General features: G+C 44.2%; 1 protein-coding gene across 2 annotated transcripts in view; it reads left to right on the plus strand.

The window, feature by feature from the left end:
* il1rapl2 (interleukin 1 receptor accessory protein-like 2) overlaps positions 1–16,346 on the plus strand; it is a 301,062-nt gene that overhangs the window by 164,806 nt on the left and 119,910 nt on the right. For both annotated transcript variants that reach the window (XM_040173723.2, XM_040173724.2), the window contains exon 3: positions 15,458–15,627. In XM_040173723.2, the coding sequence (XP_040029657.1) occupies positions 15,458–15,627 (170 nt within the window). The remainder of the gene's footprint in view (positions 1–15,457; positions 15,628–16,346) is intronic.

The following is a 16,346-nucleotide window of genomic DNA, read 5'->3' on the forward strand; positions in this document are numbered from 1 at the left end:
AGGGGAACTAACAGGTCTTGGATGGGATCCGAGAGTCCTGAGATGAATGCATCATACAATGCCGTGGCATTCCATCCGCTATCTGCTGCTAGTGTGCGGAAGCGGATGGCATAGTCTGAGACAGAGTCCATACCTTGGCGGATAGTGTTCAGCTCCCGGGCTGTCTCTCTGCCGGATGTCGTGGGGTCAAACACCCTCCTCAATGTCTCGGTGAACCGAGCGAGTGATTGGCAGCTTGGTGAAGCTCTGGACCATTCCGTGGTTGCCCATACTTTCGCTCTCCCCGTGAGATGGGAAATCATAAATGCCACCTTGGACCTTTCTGTGGGGAAGGCTGAGGGCAATTGTTCATAGTGCATTTCACAGTTAACTATGAAGGACTTGCATTCCCTAGACTCACCGGAGAACTTCTCGGGTGGGGCAAGGCAAATTGCCTGACTGTGGGGAGCTGGAGCTGGTGGTGCGTCGGCGGCCGCCAGCACGGGCGAGGCTGATGGTGCTTGGTTCAGATGGGTGAGCATCTGATGAATCTGGTTAGATAGGAGATTCACCTGGGTCGTCATGGCGGCCTTGAAGTCCTCCTGCCCGCTTGCCAGCCCTTCCACTCCATGTTGCAGGGCGGACAATTGATCCTCCTGCTGCTTAAGGCGGTTACCTTGAGCGCCAATGGCTGCCTTTAGGTTATCCGAGTCTGCTGGGTTCATGCTGGCCAGTTCGTTCTGTCACGACCGGACGGTGGACGGGAACCCAAATGCACGACTCACACAACGTGGTGCGAAAAAAGAATCAAAGTTTATTAACAAAAGGACAGGGCATGGCCGCTGAAATAAAAATCACTCGTGGGCGAGGAAAAAACCGATCTAGAGACAAAAACTGAAAGCAGGCTCAATTAAGGTGTCGACAAAAAACGAGGCAAGACTGTGGACATACGTAGCGCTGGCACGGTGGCTTGGGACAAGACGAACTGGCACAGGACAGAGGGAGACTCAGACAATATATACACACACATAGGGGAAGTGCACAGGTGGAGACAATCAGGGGAGGGGCGACAATCACACCGACACAAGAGGAAGGGGAAAGTTGCCTGAAACAAGGGGAAGGTTCATTTTCCAAAATAAAACAGGAACTCACGAGACGGACACGAGACAACCTAACTAACATCTTTTTCTGGACATGACATGTTACCCACGGAGCCACATGTTCAACCAACCAAAACAAGTCTGTTTGAAATCAACACCGTTGCACTTTAAAAGAAAAGAAAATGTCAAGATGCCTTGCCTTTTCTCCATAGTGTTAACTGTTATTTGAAAGTCTTTAATTTCAGAAGGAAAGAGGATGTTGGATCATGACTTTCAAAATCAATGCCTAAATACAGCCTAAATGGAGCTGATATTCATTTTCACTGGAAGACATACAGAAGCATCGGCAGAATAAATCTTCTTGGGCATCGTGTTTCTTGTGGCAGTAATGCACCATAAGATGGATGCCGACTGCCATGAAACCAAAAGAAGAAGAACATGTTTCTTTTCACCAGCCCAGCATTGAGACAGGCTGTCTCTCCCTCTCTGTCCCGCTCCTTATCACTCTCTCCTTCCCCGGTTCACTTTCTCCTTCCTCCTGCATGCCACTCTTCTCCGTCCCCTCATCCGTCTTCCACAAGAAAAGGCCTCCCCCTCGTTTGTCTGTCGTTTGCTCTCCTCACTCCCCGCTCTCCCCTTGCAGAGAAGTCAAACATCTCTCACCCTCTATCAGCCCTCCTCATTTCCTTATTCCCTGTGTTGGTGTCCCATCCTTCTACCCTACTCAGAACACATTCTGACACATTCTGTTAGTTAATCAGGAGTGTATTGGACATCAGTTCATGATGCACTGGGCCATTATAATGGTCTATTTCCGACCAATGTGACAAATCCCCTCAGCTGTCTGGCTTCTCCTGCCTCCCACTCTGCATTATTCAGATTGGCAGACACCGTGAGAGCAGCAGAGATGCACACAGGCCCGAAGGTGCTCAAAAATGCTAAAAGGTATTGAATGCTTTCAGTCCAATGTTCTAATTGGTGGTGTTAAAGATTTGTTGGCCAAATTGAATTTGTCATATTGTGATTTTTAATGTTTTGTTTCATACAAACTGTGGGTCCACTACATTTTTCCTTCGACACCAAAGTGCCAGCCTTTAGGGCCCATACATGTTAACTATCCGTCCCTCTCCGTATGAGGGAGTTCATCAGGGCCTTAACGGCCTTAACGGTTTTCCCCGTAGCTACAAGAACAGATGGACAGCACTTGTGACGTGTGTATTAACTGATTTTTAGCTCAAAAGAACATGTAGCGCTGAGCATCTGTGCTTCCTTACAATCCCAAACCACTGCACCCGCAAACATAAAGCACAAGCACACATCCTCTGTGATGCCTTCTCTTTTGTCCTGACTCAACCTTGTCACCAGCTATAATGAAACTTCAGCAGTGAATTTAGCTGCTACAACGACCTTGAACTGGAAACTGAGAACTTCCAAACTGCATTTTATGACTGGAACCATGATAGCGCTCCCTAATCATGCACAATGCTTGCTGATGTGTGAAAGCTATTTCACACTACTGACTACCATGGTCCATATAGACAGTGCATTATAGGAAGATGCCCCCCCCGCCCCCCTCCTCATCCCAGATAAGGGCAGGCAACAAAGTCGCCCCAGCGTGGCACTTTCTCATGCAGGGTCGTTTCGGTACCCAGTGTGTCAGGTGCCTTTTAAAGGATTTTCAGCCCATTATGTTGAGTGTTTTTAATGAGTCTTCGGTGTGGTTTCTATGGGGAGAACTCTTGCTTTCCAACAGTGTGCGCATTACAAAGATGAAGACAGAGCGTTAATGTAATTTTAGCTGCTGTATTTCGGGTAAATATTCCAATTTTGACCACATTTTTTATATCTGCCTCCCCAGTTTAAGTTTGAACATTTAACTTAGAAAGCAAAAACACAAAGTAAACTACACTCTCATTTAAAATGGCAATGATGAATCCATACCAAATGTGAAAATATGTCAAGAGCTTGATGGGAACTAACATACCCTTCAATTCCTTTGTTTTATCTTTTAGTGGTTGAGGAACACCACTCATTTCCATTGTGCAAGTATGAAACTAACGTTATTAAAGTGATCCTAAGTCAAGTGTAAGAGGTGTATTAATGTTCCACAAATCGCTCATGAATTTAACCTCCATGGTGAGATATGTCAGACACATTTGGGGCAGGAGATGAAATCAAATCAAAAGACATTTAGTAAATTAAAGCATCGTTGTTGGTGCTAATCCGAAAGCGGAGTAGCTTGCCATTCGTTTTTCAGAGCTATGCTTGTACTTGAGTACACGAAGCCTGTTGCATCAGCAGAATGTCACAAAATGTAACATCTGTCAGAGTGCATCATGCACAACCCGCAGTTTGTACAGGTATGGTACAATATCTGAGGAATGAAGTGTTTGGCTGTCAAAACATTATATTCCCACTTTTTGATCTGGAGCGTCGATATCCAGAATATTAAATCAAGTCTACTCAAAGCAAGAATACTGTAGTGGGTGGGGAAATTAATGGAATATTAATGTGCATGTAAATACTCTCGTACACAAATGCAAAGCTGTCAGTATTAATGCGAAAGTTATTTAGACAAAAATTTGAATGTTTTACAGAGCTGTTTCAAATGGCTGAAATATTAAAAGCATACATCTTTTCTTATCATGTGTTTCGTCAAAATGTAGGCTTGTTTTAAATGGATTTAACATGTATACATATGCATGTGTGTGTGTGTGTTGGTTTGCTGACTGTAATCCGCTGTTTGCCATTGCACATCCCAGTCGTTCTCCCTGAGAACGCACAATGGAACGCTCCAAATGAAGCTGTAGTAGAGTGTGCAAACACACGACTGACAGAGAGAAGGAATGGGTGGGGCCGTAAAGAGAGAGCTGAGCGTAATTTATAGTGATGAGCGTACCCTGGTCAGATTATCAACTGCGTGATTCGAGTAATTAGAGCACTGCTTCCTGTGTTGCCTGAGGAGGAACAGGTGTAGCACCATGAGGCCCACTTCAAACACTCGTACATTAAAATATGGATGCATGATTTGTTTTTACTGTGTTAATACAAATGGAGTAATGGCAAGGAATAGGAATTGGTGTGTTGAAAAAAGGAATTCTTGGCATGGCACAGACCTGACCATCCCATACAACACGGACTCCAATGTAGACCCTTTCACGTCACTTTCAGATGATGTGCTTGATCTGATTCTGACATGTTTTCTAGCGGAGTCTTTAGGTTTGTCTGTAGCAAATATCAAACTGTAATGGCAAAAATGTGTGTAACCCTTCAAAATGTTTCATTGAGCGAACATGGTTGTGCTGGGATGATGTGGCCATGATAAAGAATTGAGCTGGAGTGTCTCACTCTGATAAGATGCCACTCCTGGCTGTAGAGACACAACAAGTTGGTTTGGAGGCCCCCTGTAGGTATAAAAACTGCCTGGCCCTGTTGTGAGAGGAGGAAGGTTCTTGGCAGTCTACTCAGCACGTAGCTGTTGTGACCTTTTTTCCCTTGCAAGGAAATAAACGGAGAAAGGAGTATTTGACTCAGAGCCTTTGTTCTTATTTACCGATTGCCTGTGCAAAATCAGGAAAAGGCCAGGAAGCCAAGGCAAGTAAATCCATCAGGTCAATTCAAATTCTGTGTTTCATACTTAACGTTATTGCCACTTTATCCTCCATCGCCAGTTATTTTGTCCTCAAACTAATCAGGCAGGCTTTTGGATGCCAACTACAAGCCGCTTCTCTCTCTCTGCCCACCCTTATCTCTTTTTTTATCGGCCAATAAAATGCTAGCTGAGCTGTGCTTTTCCTCCCCCGATCCAGCCCTGTAATTGGATCAATCGTCACATTAATGACATCAAGGGTGTATGCAGAAAAACAAACATGGCCCGTAATGAGCGCGTGAGTTATTAACATTTGTACCGGCAATTACGTGCATCTCATTAAATATCAATGATCATTTGTAAAGCACCTCACTAGACAAAAGGCCTGTGACGGATATTTATGGGACAGCGTTATGATTCTATCTGAGTAAACACAGGAGGATTGAAATGTGGAAGAGTGACTGTTACAGATGGCATGTTGGTGTGGTGGTTAGCACTGTAGCCCTCAGAGCAAGAAGGACTTCAAACCCACCCCGTGTCTGAGTGGGTTCTCTTCCGCTGCTGTGGCTTTCTCCCACAGTCCAAAGACTTGGGGGTTTAGGTTAGTTGGTGACTCTAAAATTCCCATAGATGTGTTAATGGGAGGCTCCAGGTTGTACCCCTTTCCCTGCTAGGTGTTAGTTTGAATTGCCTCCAGCTCCACTGCGATCCTTTAAGGATCAGCGGGATAGAATAAATAAGTGGTAATAAGTGGTAGTGGAAATAAGAGTGACCGTAAAACGTGTTGGAAGAGAACAAAGGCTTGTGACACTTGATATGTGTCAATTGGATCGAGTTAGGCACCCTTCCTTTTTTGGCGCCCAATCCACCTTCACAGTTTATGTATTAATTGTCACGGAGATACCAACAGTGTTGGGAACTAGAGCAGAAGTGGTTTTGAGTACTTAGGTAAGTACCTAACGTTGGTGTTGCGTCTGGTGTCTGAAATGTAGTGTAACATGAGGTGGTCTGTACTTAATGCTACAGGGGTACTTGTACCCTGTCAGGTGCAGGAATCTCAAAGTTATACTGTACTTGAGTAAGGAATTCCACACAACCACCTGGTCAACAGTGCGTGTGTGTGTATGTGTGTATGTCAGGGGTGACTGTCGGGGTAGCAGCAGGTAATGAAGGTGACCGGAGAAAGGTGAGGTTGCCAGGTTTTGTGGCACAGAATCCCCCTCATCCATGAGACTTTAGAAGGATTGGCACAAACAAGCCCACACCACGGTAACCCAACACATGCCAAACTCTCTCCATGTACACAAACTGCATAAAACTCGCTTTTCATATTGTCTTTAACCCTTAATAAAGACTAATGAATTCAATAATACATGTTTATCCTGGATCCCTTAGATTAAATACTAACCTAAATCCTGACCCTTAACTGCAGACATTTTCAAGTTAAAATGTTGCTTGCTCCGGCGCATCCCCTAAGGTAAGGGTTAGGGTTAGGACTGAAGCATATTGAGAAACAAATACCAGTTTCCAACTTCTACTGCTCATAAGACCTCAATGTGTGGCCTTGATCGAATGACCTTTCCTCCGCTTCCTCTCTTTTCAACCTTGCCTTCCTTTTTATCTCATAAATTTGCCACCTTTGTTTGCCCAGAAAATACATTCACATTCCCATGGTTGTCCCTCTTGACCTCTTGTGGAAAGAGAACAAGGTGCAGCGTTGGAGATTGAAGGTTAATCGTGTCAACCTCACCGGATAAGAAGGAAGGTCACTGAAAGCAGTTGGAGATGTAGTGAAAATTTCTCTCCTCTTTGGCGTTCTGATTTGGTTTGTGTCCACGTGCCTGTGTCTCCCCCTGAAGGCCTTGCTGACCACCCGGTAGCAAAAGACTGTTTGTGTGGCGTTTTGGAGTGGGATTAAGAAGTCCTCCAGGACCGCTCCTGCTGCTCTTCAGCGCCTCCACTGCAGTTAGTTGTAACATTAAATAGATTCACATTTAGAGAAGCTGAGAGAGAGAGAGAGAGAGAGAGAGAAACAAAGCGATGATGGGGAGTGAGTGGTAGGTAGGTGGGTACAGTAGGTGGAGTGAGAGGAGGACACAGAGGACAGATTTAGAGGAACAGAAAGATGCTGAGGGGAGGAAAGCGGAGCTGCAGGAGACAGCGTGTCAGCTGTCTCATGGTGTAGGAGTTTATTATTCTGCTGCTTCTTCATGGCGTCTACCAACCACTAGCTCTCTCTCTCTATATCTCGCGCTTTTCTACCAAACCTTTTCTCTCATCGCCATCATTGATCTTTGCTGCAGTCAGGGGCGACGCCTCTCAGTCACAGAGGCCGCTGGCTGAAGCAACAAGCTTTTGGTTGTTCAGACTCAAAGACGTTCAAGCTAGACTTGACTGACGGGGCCGTGGTGTGTAAGAGAGCAACGGTGCTGGTTCTTCAAATATAACCTTGCACTTGTCTCCGTAAACAAACCAATACCAAGCAAACGAAAATCTTTTGGGACTTGCTTGTGTCCACCCAACATTTAGTCCCGCTCTGTTCTGGTCTAGGTAGCCAAACCCCACTAGAACACGTTTTACTGCACCTAAAGCAAACTGCTGTGAGGACACAGAGAAAAATAAAGAGACAACCCAGAAACATTAGAAATCTTTTCATTGAAATGCAGAAAAGGAAGAGTGAGCGAGGTCTAGGCAAACCAATGGGACTCTGACTGTAAAAGGGCCGTTGGAGGCCTGATTTGGAAAGTTGAAGATAAGTGTTTAGAAACCGAAATGATAAGTTGCCAACATATTTAAATCTGAATGGCTGTTTCATTCTCACTTATTAATTGCGCTCCCGTTTTTCTCAGTCCCTATAATCCCATTTCCTCTTTACCTTTGTCACACTCCTCTGCACTTTCCCCCGGCCCCCCTTTCCCTCTCCGTAGGATGCTGTCAGTGGGCAGGTGTGCAGCCACTTCTCTTTATTAATGACGGGCAGGAAGAAAGCAAAGGGGGCCCTGTGTGTGTGTGTGCGTAACACACTAGAGAACCTGACAAATGCGAGAGTGACTGTGCCGCACGCTCCATCGGCACAGTGACAAATGGCGAGGGCAGGAGACGCGCGCATACAAGAACACACAAACACACACGCAGAGCGACACCAAGTAGCGCTTGACAAAGGACGGTGTTTCTGGGGGCTACGACTTGTTTTCTTCTGCTCACAGGACGCTTTCTGAGATTCAGTTGAAGTTACATCTTTCAACCCCAATGGAGTGTTGGAAAGGTTTCCGCCAAGGAGAGTTGATTAATCAAGTGTTGGATCAAGTGTTTGTTTGTTCAAACACAAGGGGAAGGTCTGTCAGTGTGATGACATCATATTTCTGCTCTCCCACTTTGTAGGAGGTTGTTTTGGGGTTTTTGTTGTTGAGAAGTTAAATCAAAACCCTTCCTGTAGTCACTTAGTGCATTACATACATCAGTTATATGGTTGTGACCATATACATGTATCGCTCACATATGAGTCCCTAATGTTTTCAGTAGCTTATACAAGTATTAGTCCCTGGTCAGTGAATGATGTCTTTTACGTCTCATTTTCCCCTTATGGCAGGCTGTTCTTATAGCTAAGCTTAAAAAACATTACTGTAATTGTTGATATCCTCAATATATATATGGAATTCATAATCAGGGAACCAATGAAGACGGCAACAATGCAACTGCTCTCTCCCAGGAGACCAAAACACACACACAAATACAATTGGTGACAAAAACAGGATTTCTCTTTCCTAGTTCTGTACTTAACCTATATATATATATATATATATGTATATATGTATTTGTATACATACATACAGTTGCTGATCACAACTTTCGTTGAATTTGGAGGGTCTTAGTCCACTCTATAACACCCATGGTGTTCCTGGTAAATGGAAAACAGTCCTGTACACACCCACACATCCACAGCTACAACCTTCACCAATACATCAAATTCTGAACATTAGAAACCAACAAAAAGGTGTTTGTTATTGGAACCCACCTCTATCCTGCCCCCATGTGAAGCACAACTTCCACACTAAACAGCGTTCAACACCTTCTCACTTTCCCCCTAAATAATCCTTTATTTGTGCCTTCTTCTCATTTTACTCTGTAAACACAATGAGTAAGCAGCTGTTGAGTCAATTTTCTGCCAGACAGGCTCTGGACCTAATTATTGAACAAGGTGAAGTGGGGTTGAAGCACAGATAGAGGAAGATGTCTCAGACAATTGAAGACAACATTGATCCTAATTTCATGCTAGATTAGTATGAGACCAGTCCACACATGGCGAAGAAGTGGCACCAAAAGAACAGGCACTTCCAGTCTGAGGGTGGCAACTCGCTGTGATATTCAACCTCTCATGACTGAGGAAGCAGAGCGAGAGATGAAAACGGGATAAGGATGACCAGGTCTGACACCGTCTCGTGTGGATGAAATCAAGTCCAGTTTCCGACTCTTTTGGTCCGTTGAGGGCATCATACTAGAGGGGAGGCGTGTGTTTAGCAAAACATCTTTAGTTTCTATTCTTTGTATATATATGTATATATCAGTTACTCATGTGAACCACTAGTTGGATACATGCTTTAAAGCTTGAATAGGTCAAGTACAATTTGATGATGATTAAAGGTTTTGAGTTGATGTAAAAGCAGTTACATCCTCGACCAGGAAGGTAAGGACGAACACGACAGGAGGGTTAAGTAACGTCACTTCCAAAGATGCTTACACCCAAAACACCATCTTTTACTTAACTCAACCAAGCAGTTTTGTTCTATTTAGGTTATTTCCAGTGACGAAGGAAATTCATTTGGAGGACATTTACACATTGTTTCGCAGAAAACGCCTGAAACTGCATGAACACTTATTAATGGTGATATACCCTATTATGGATGGAGGTTGGCATGATAGTTTGTGTCAATAGCAATGGCAGAGGGATCTAAAGTACCGGAGGAGAAGCTACTACAACATTTTCATCTGTGTATGAGAAGAAGAAGTCTGCGGATTGCCTTCAGCCTTCCTTAAAGGGAAATACGGCCTTTGTTTCCAGAAACACTCACATCTCCTGTTGGAGATAGATCATCAGTCATCACTTCCCCCTACTCATTTATTAGTGTATTATAACGAGGTACCACATTTAATTTGACATTGATTTATTTATGTTTGTAACACGACAAACTGCTTTTACCCATCTTTCTCTGCTAATCTCGGCCCTTTTAATCACTGTTTCCTCTTTCATTATTCAACGAGAAGTAACTCGATAACGTTCTTTCACATTCAACTCCCCTGGTATTACTCTTTTTCTTCTCCCCATGTGCCTTCTTTGTCCCTCCTCTTCATCATTTAATTGTCTCCCCCTAACATGTCCATTCATACATGAGTTTCTTCGCGAGTTATTATGGTTAATCAGAAAGCCAACGTGTTCTGTCTCCAAGGGAAATGAGACTCATTACTTTTCATTAAGTATTTTGGGTCACAACTAGTGCCTCATCCTTGGTTTTCTTTCCTCTCTGATTTGGGTATCTCTTCTTTTTTGTTCGTCTCTCTATTCGGTGACCTAATGTACTTGAAGAACGTTTTGATGGTTTTCAAACGCGTTTAGTTCCCTGATTGGACCTTCCGTGGCACTGGCTCAATGGAGGTTTTCAAGAGGGCACATGGCAGAAGCTGAACACAAGTGGAAACTGCACTGCAAAGTGTGGTGGCCTGGCCTCCAGCCTGACCAATCCAATCACAATTTCCCTTCTTCTCTTTAAGAGAGCCCACTCTGCTGTTCCGGGGCACCGTTTATTGATGGAGAGCTTCTCTGCCACGAAAGCTTCCTCTAAGAGGATACAGATGTCTCATGGTTCGGATGAAGTAGTTAGTAAACAAATTATTAAGAGTAAGGTAAAGTATGTATGACGATTTAAAAATGCATGTAAAAATGAACCAGACATGAGGGCTGGCCTCTGCCGTCTCGGGTCATGAAAACTGCACACAACACATTGCACAGTAAAGACTGAATTTATTGGATGGGTCCTTTGCTCACCAGTGAACCGTTACCTCGTAATTCCAAATTCTGGACCTGTCCCCAGGCTAATACAAGCGCTTTGCATGGGGACACATGGAATTGTAAAGTTTGGATCAGGGTTAGTCACGCCGAGCGAGACGCGTTAGCGCTCAACGCGCTGCAGTATTCACACTAGAGGGGCTGCAAACAAAGCCCACCGGGGAGGAAGAAAACGACGAGAGTAACCACATGCCGAGCATGATTGTAAATGATAGTGTGGAATTTCTTCATCAATACAATTTTCACTTTCTTTTTAAAGTGGCGTAGGTCAAATCAAACATATGGGTCCTTATTGAATACCGATGCATGGATAGAAAGATTATTGAGAGAGAACGTAAATCTCAGATTGTATTTCTGCCAGTGTGCCTGCAGAAATATTTGGCTTTTAGTAAATGCCCCTGACTTCCCTCTTTTGTTCAACAGTATGAGTTGTTTGAAAGACGAGTCGCTAACGTGTGAGGGTGAATACATTTCAGTCTGTTTGGTAGCATTAGACCGAGGGCAGATTGTGGTCAACTCCATTTATTCAGCGTTGACGATGATTTTGTGTGTGTCGTTGCTCGGTGTCTGTTATTCCTGTGTTGTGTGTGTGTTAGTGTGTCTGTGTGTTACACTAACAGCCTCATATGGTGATAGATGTTGTCATAGCTCCATTGCACTGAATGGAGGCAGAAAACCCACACATGCATTACCATATTCATGCTGCTCACTAAATAGATATTGTGCGTGTGTGCGTGTGGACTCCAATGGTTTGCCCAACAAATTTTGATGAGTCATTCTAAAAACGCTAAATAGATTCCGTCTTCCTCAACCTCAGACTTCTTTTCGCCATCATTCACACACACACACACACACACACACACACACACACACACACACACGGGCTAAGCCCACTCTTATAAAATGTGTTATGAGATAAAAAGTAACCATCAAGACGGCAGTGTGCTGAAATTGAACATCGCTCAAAAACATTCGTCCAAATGCTCCCCCCCCCCACACCCTTTCTCTCTCTCTCTCCCTCTCTCTCTCTCTCTCTCTCTCTCGCTCTCTTTTGCCGTTCCTTTGGCTCTATTCTTTTCCCTCTAACTTGGGTTTTAAATTGCCCTGCAGTGGTGATACACCTTTAGTTTGTGTGTGTGTGTGTGTGTGTGTGTGTATCTGTGGGCTCCCTTTCTGTGCGTCTGTGTTTGTGAATGTGGAGATCATTACCTGTGCGTGTGTGTGTGTGTGTGTATGCGTGTCTGTGTGCGTGTGTGTATGTGTGTGTGAGGTCAGGTCAAGCTATTATTATGGCAGCAGCTGTAGTGGTATTGCAGGGGATTGTGGGAGCATGCAGACAGGCTGGGAGCTCTGAAGGGCTTTGTGTGTGAGTGACAGGACTGAACTAAATATCCTGCGCCGTGCATTCACAGCACACAGCGCGCAGTCCTGCAGCTATTAAACATAACGGAACATTCCTTTTTAATACTTAGTATGAGGAAAGAATGATTCAACCTTTGGGCCGTATTTTGGAAGCGCTTATTGTTTGATTGGTCTGTCTGTAAAAAACATCCTCCGAGTAAAGGATGTGTCCGGACTGTTAACAGGAGCTCTCTGCTAGTAGAGCGCCGCCGCAAAAACTCAGAGTGCTTCATTGCTTTCACATTTTCTTTGGAAATGTCAAGAAGTAACTCTTGACCAAGAATCTTCATGGGGACGTGGCGTCAGTTAAAAAGTGAAATGACATTTATTTTTAAAATGCTGGGGCAGGCCTGAGCGGAGTGAGTCCACCTAGAAGTCAGCCCACCTCAAGTGAGAGCGAGAGCTTTGCAGCTGGCGATAAAGAGACCCCGACAAATGATCGTTCACGCGTGTGCTGTTACTGACTCATACATGTCGTCCAACTCCATCTACCTTACCCAACCCAGGAAGACAAACAGCTGAGGACTTGTAGTTCAACTGGATCTGTCGGTGACTTTCACCTGAAAGGGTGAACTGGGGACGCCGTGTGCATGCACTGCCGCCGGCACTAAACATCAAGTGATTTGTTCATTACAGTTGGAAATCCCTCTGTTCCACGTGTCCCACTGCATTTGGGTCCGTCCTCGAAACCTTGTTTGCTAGATTGTTAGTGTGTCCCCATAGATCACAACCACAGAGAACAACTCTGCTCTCCTGTTCACTTCAGATACAGTTTGCGGAGGAACGTAGATGATGATTTGGAGACTCCGTTTGAACGTGTTCTGCCCTAAAAACCCTGTGACGGAGGTGATGTATCTGGCCTCGCTAACACCTCGCCTACACATTTATTATGTCTACAGACGCGTGCAGCTGTCCTCTCCTGCGCACCACACGCACACATAGGCAGTGCGTCGGCCTCCAGTGCTCGTGCACTTCTACCCTCACCTAGATGGAAGCAGTGCACAAGCGGCAGCAGAAGCAGCCATGAATGAATTATCGGGAGTTGGATTTGGTTATGACCTGCAGCTACACTCGGCCCCTTCGCTCCAATGTGCGTGTGTGTGTGTGTGTGTGTGTGTGTGTGAATGTGACCTGTGTTAAACAATGACTGAAACAAAAGGCATTAGTTCAGCAGACCAAACTAATGTGTCTTTTTATTAATGCGATGCCCTCGGTGCATCTGTGTGTGTGTGTGTGTGTGTGAGATCCTCTGTGTTAGGTGTTGAATGGCCTGCATCCACACCTTCGATTTGTGTCAACTCATTAATTTACAACCACAAAGACAGACGCGTCTACTCATTACTTAATATTCACACACACAATTTCCCACCTCCATTCAAACACGCACACACTCCCGCAGTGAGTTATTATGCCTGTAGTCCTCTGAATATCTTGCGACTAAACTCAATGATTAAATGACTGCTGTCAAATAATGTGCTTGTGTGTGTGTGTGTCTCTAGAGAAAGACACATGGATGAGTGCTAAATCATTTTGAGAGTGAGAGAGTGCTAGTGTGTGATAAACCTGCTCGGGTGTGAGTGTTTGTGTGTGTGTGTTTGTACGTTGATAAGTTATTAATTCCATGCAGCTTCTGTATGACTTAATGCATATTGCTCAATCTATAAATGTAACCAATTAAGTGCGCAGCTCTAAATCTGCACCGCAATGTCATGCAAATGAAGGCCTTAAATCTCCGGGAACAAACTCGACACAAATTGCACTCAACACGTTTGAAGGGGTGCTCAAACATGTGCACTCCGGCACACAGCAGTAACCACGGTAACAGTCGTCTGACTTCCGACCCTTATAAAGGTGAACAGTTTAAGGGTCAGGACCGATCGGCGTGCATGGATCAGAGATATCCCACAAGAAGTAGCTCCTAGTATTTAAGCATGTTTCTCACCTGCTACCTGAAAAGAGGTTGTTGTTTTGCGTTTAAATAAATACGTAAACCTGAGTAAGTTTGGGGCCAAGTAAGTCAACGTTGAGCAGCTTTTTTGGAGGGGGGGGGGGGGGGGGGTCAAAGTTTCACTGTTTATTTGTTGGCATCACATTTGGCTACATCAAATCCTCTTGGACATTTTTAGTTTTCGCTCGCTTTCGGTCGCTTAATGCTCATATAAAAAAAGACACCTCAGCATTTGTGTCGACGTTCACCGTCATTCAATGACTGAATGAATGATGAACTTTAAAGCATCTAGCCCCTCTTTATACTGTCTGATTATTTAACAGGTCGTGTCGTATCCTCCCTCGTGTCAACCGAATAATGTATATCGTAGTATGTATATTTAATTTTTTTACGGTACACATTATCTGGTCATAGCCAAATAACACATTTTTATTGAGAACCCTAATCCCAGAATTGCGTAATCAACCACCAAGAGGAAAACCAACACTGTTGTGAGGCTGAGGGGGCATTTTGGGGGAGGCGTTATTTCTGCAGCGTAGCGGCTGTGATTCAGAGGGAAGGCCTCGAGGCAAAGTGTCTGAAAGGCTTCAGTTAAAACGGAGGGCATCAATCTGAGCCTCGGGCACAGAGCGGGAAAGCCAGAAAAGAAGTCCGAGGACCAAAGGACGGAGATAAGAGAAGATAAGGGAAGAGAGGGACAGGGACAGGATGGGTAGGGGACGAGGCGAGTCCATTTGGGAAAGCTCCTTGTCATTCTCCGCCCTGACCTCCACGTCTCACCACCTCCTCTTCTCCTCCCTCTACAACTGTTTTTTTGTTCGTCGCGGTTCACAGAGTCCACCTCCTTCCCTCCCCCTTCCCTCCCCCAGCATGGCAACACTTTCTCTGGTCTTCTCTAGCCTCATTTGGCCTCGACCTCTCGACCTTCATTTTTCTCAATCTGTCTCTCCAATTTTAGTTTTCTGCTTCTCTGGGCGATATGTAAATGATAAGAAAACGCTTACAGGTTCTTTTTTTTCAAATCAATTATTTAGAGCAAAAACAAAAATATTTTATTTGTCTGTCTTTAGATGTTATTTTACTTGGTTTGTTGTTTTTATCAATCCAGTTATGGCTTTGTTGTAAACAGTATAGTTTTTTGCCTTGAAGGCGAACAATATTATCAAATAATCCAGATAAAACAAAACCAGAGTCCTTCACATTGTTTGTGTCTCTCTCAGCACTCTTTATCCCTGAAAGAAAGTGTGTCTTTTACAAGTGTTTCTCATGATTGTTTCCGTTTCTTCCCCCTGCAGTGATGTTGTCTTTGGAGTCAGTCCACCGTACAATGGTCTCCATCCTTTTTGTGAATATTTCTCCCTCTGTTTCTCTGCTTGCAGTGGACGGATGCATAGACTGGTCCGTGGATCTCAAGGAGTACCACGTTCTGGCCGACGAACCTGTCCGGGTGAAATGTGCCTTGTTCTACAGCTACATCCGAACCAACTACACCATGGCGACCAACGCCAAGCTGCGCCTCATCTGGTACAAGAACAAAGGAGATGCAGAGGTGAGACCTGGAGTAGTGGCTCATGGAAGGGGAAATATCCTGCTTTACTCATTAGTTAGGATTAAAAAAAAGTATTATAAATAATAAATCAAATTACGTAAACATACAATTATAATCTTTCTTTGTAATGTTTATAATCCTATAATTTTGAATGAAACTGAACACCCCTTATCAAAAACCCTTATCATAGCACGGTCATTTTAAAGACATTTCAGAAAAAATATTTTTGCTTTGCGAAATGTTTCATTGAGATACTTTGCAAGAAGGCGTCGATATTAAAAATCAAGACTCATGCCCGGTTGAAATCACAAGAACACAGGCTAAGAATATTATTCTTGTGTGGTGCTCAGCAGCAGTGAGGAGTGTTGGTGCCACTAGTGGTCAGAGACTGCATTGCATACATGTTACTGATTACTATTAGTTACTCTTACATTCGAAACTAAAGTGTACAATATTTTTTCTACAATTGGAAATGGAGATTCAGATTTTGAGGTTGAATTTATGCAAAAATACTTTTAGCCAATGGGAGAGGAAGTCTTTAGTATTTAACCAGAAAATGGAAAGCTTTTTAAATGGTTGAATATTATAACCAGGGCAGGATATGCTGCACTATAGGATTAACTAGAAATGTATCTGTAGCCGTGATAGCGCTACCACCGGCGGGTTCTGCAAAGACGCACGGACACACGATGAGGGTAACCAGTCTTTATTCTCCAAAA

The sequence above is a fragment of the Gasterosteus aculeatus genome, chromosome 4 (genome assembly GCF_964276395.1).
Source record: "Gasterosteus aculeatus chromosome 4, fGasAcu3.hap1.1, whole genome shotgun sequence".
Classification (NCBI taxonomy): Eukaryota; Metazoa; Chordata; class Actinopteri; order Perciformes; family Gasterosteidae; genus Gasterosteus; species Gasterosteus aculeatus.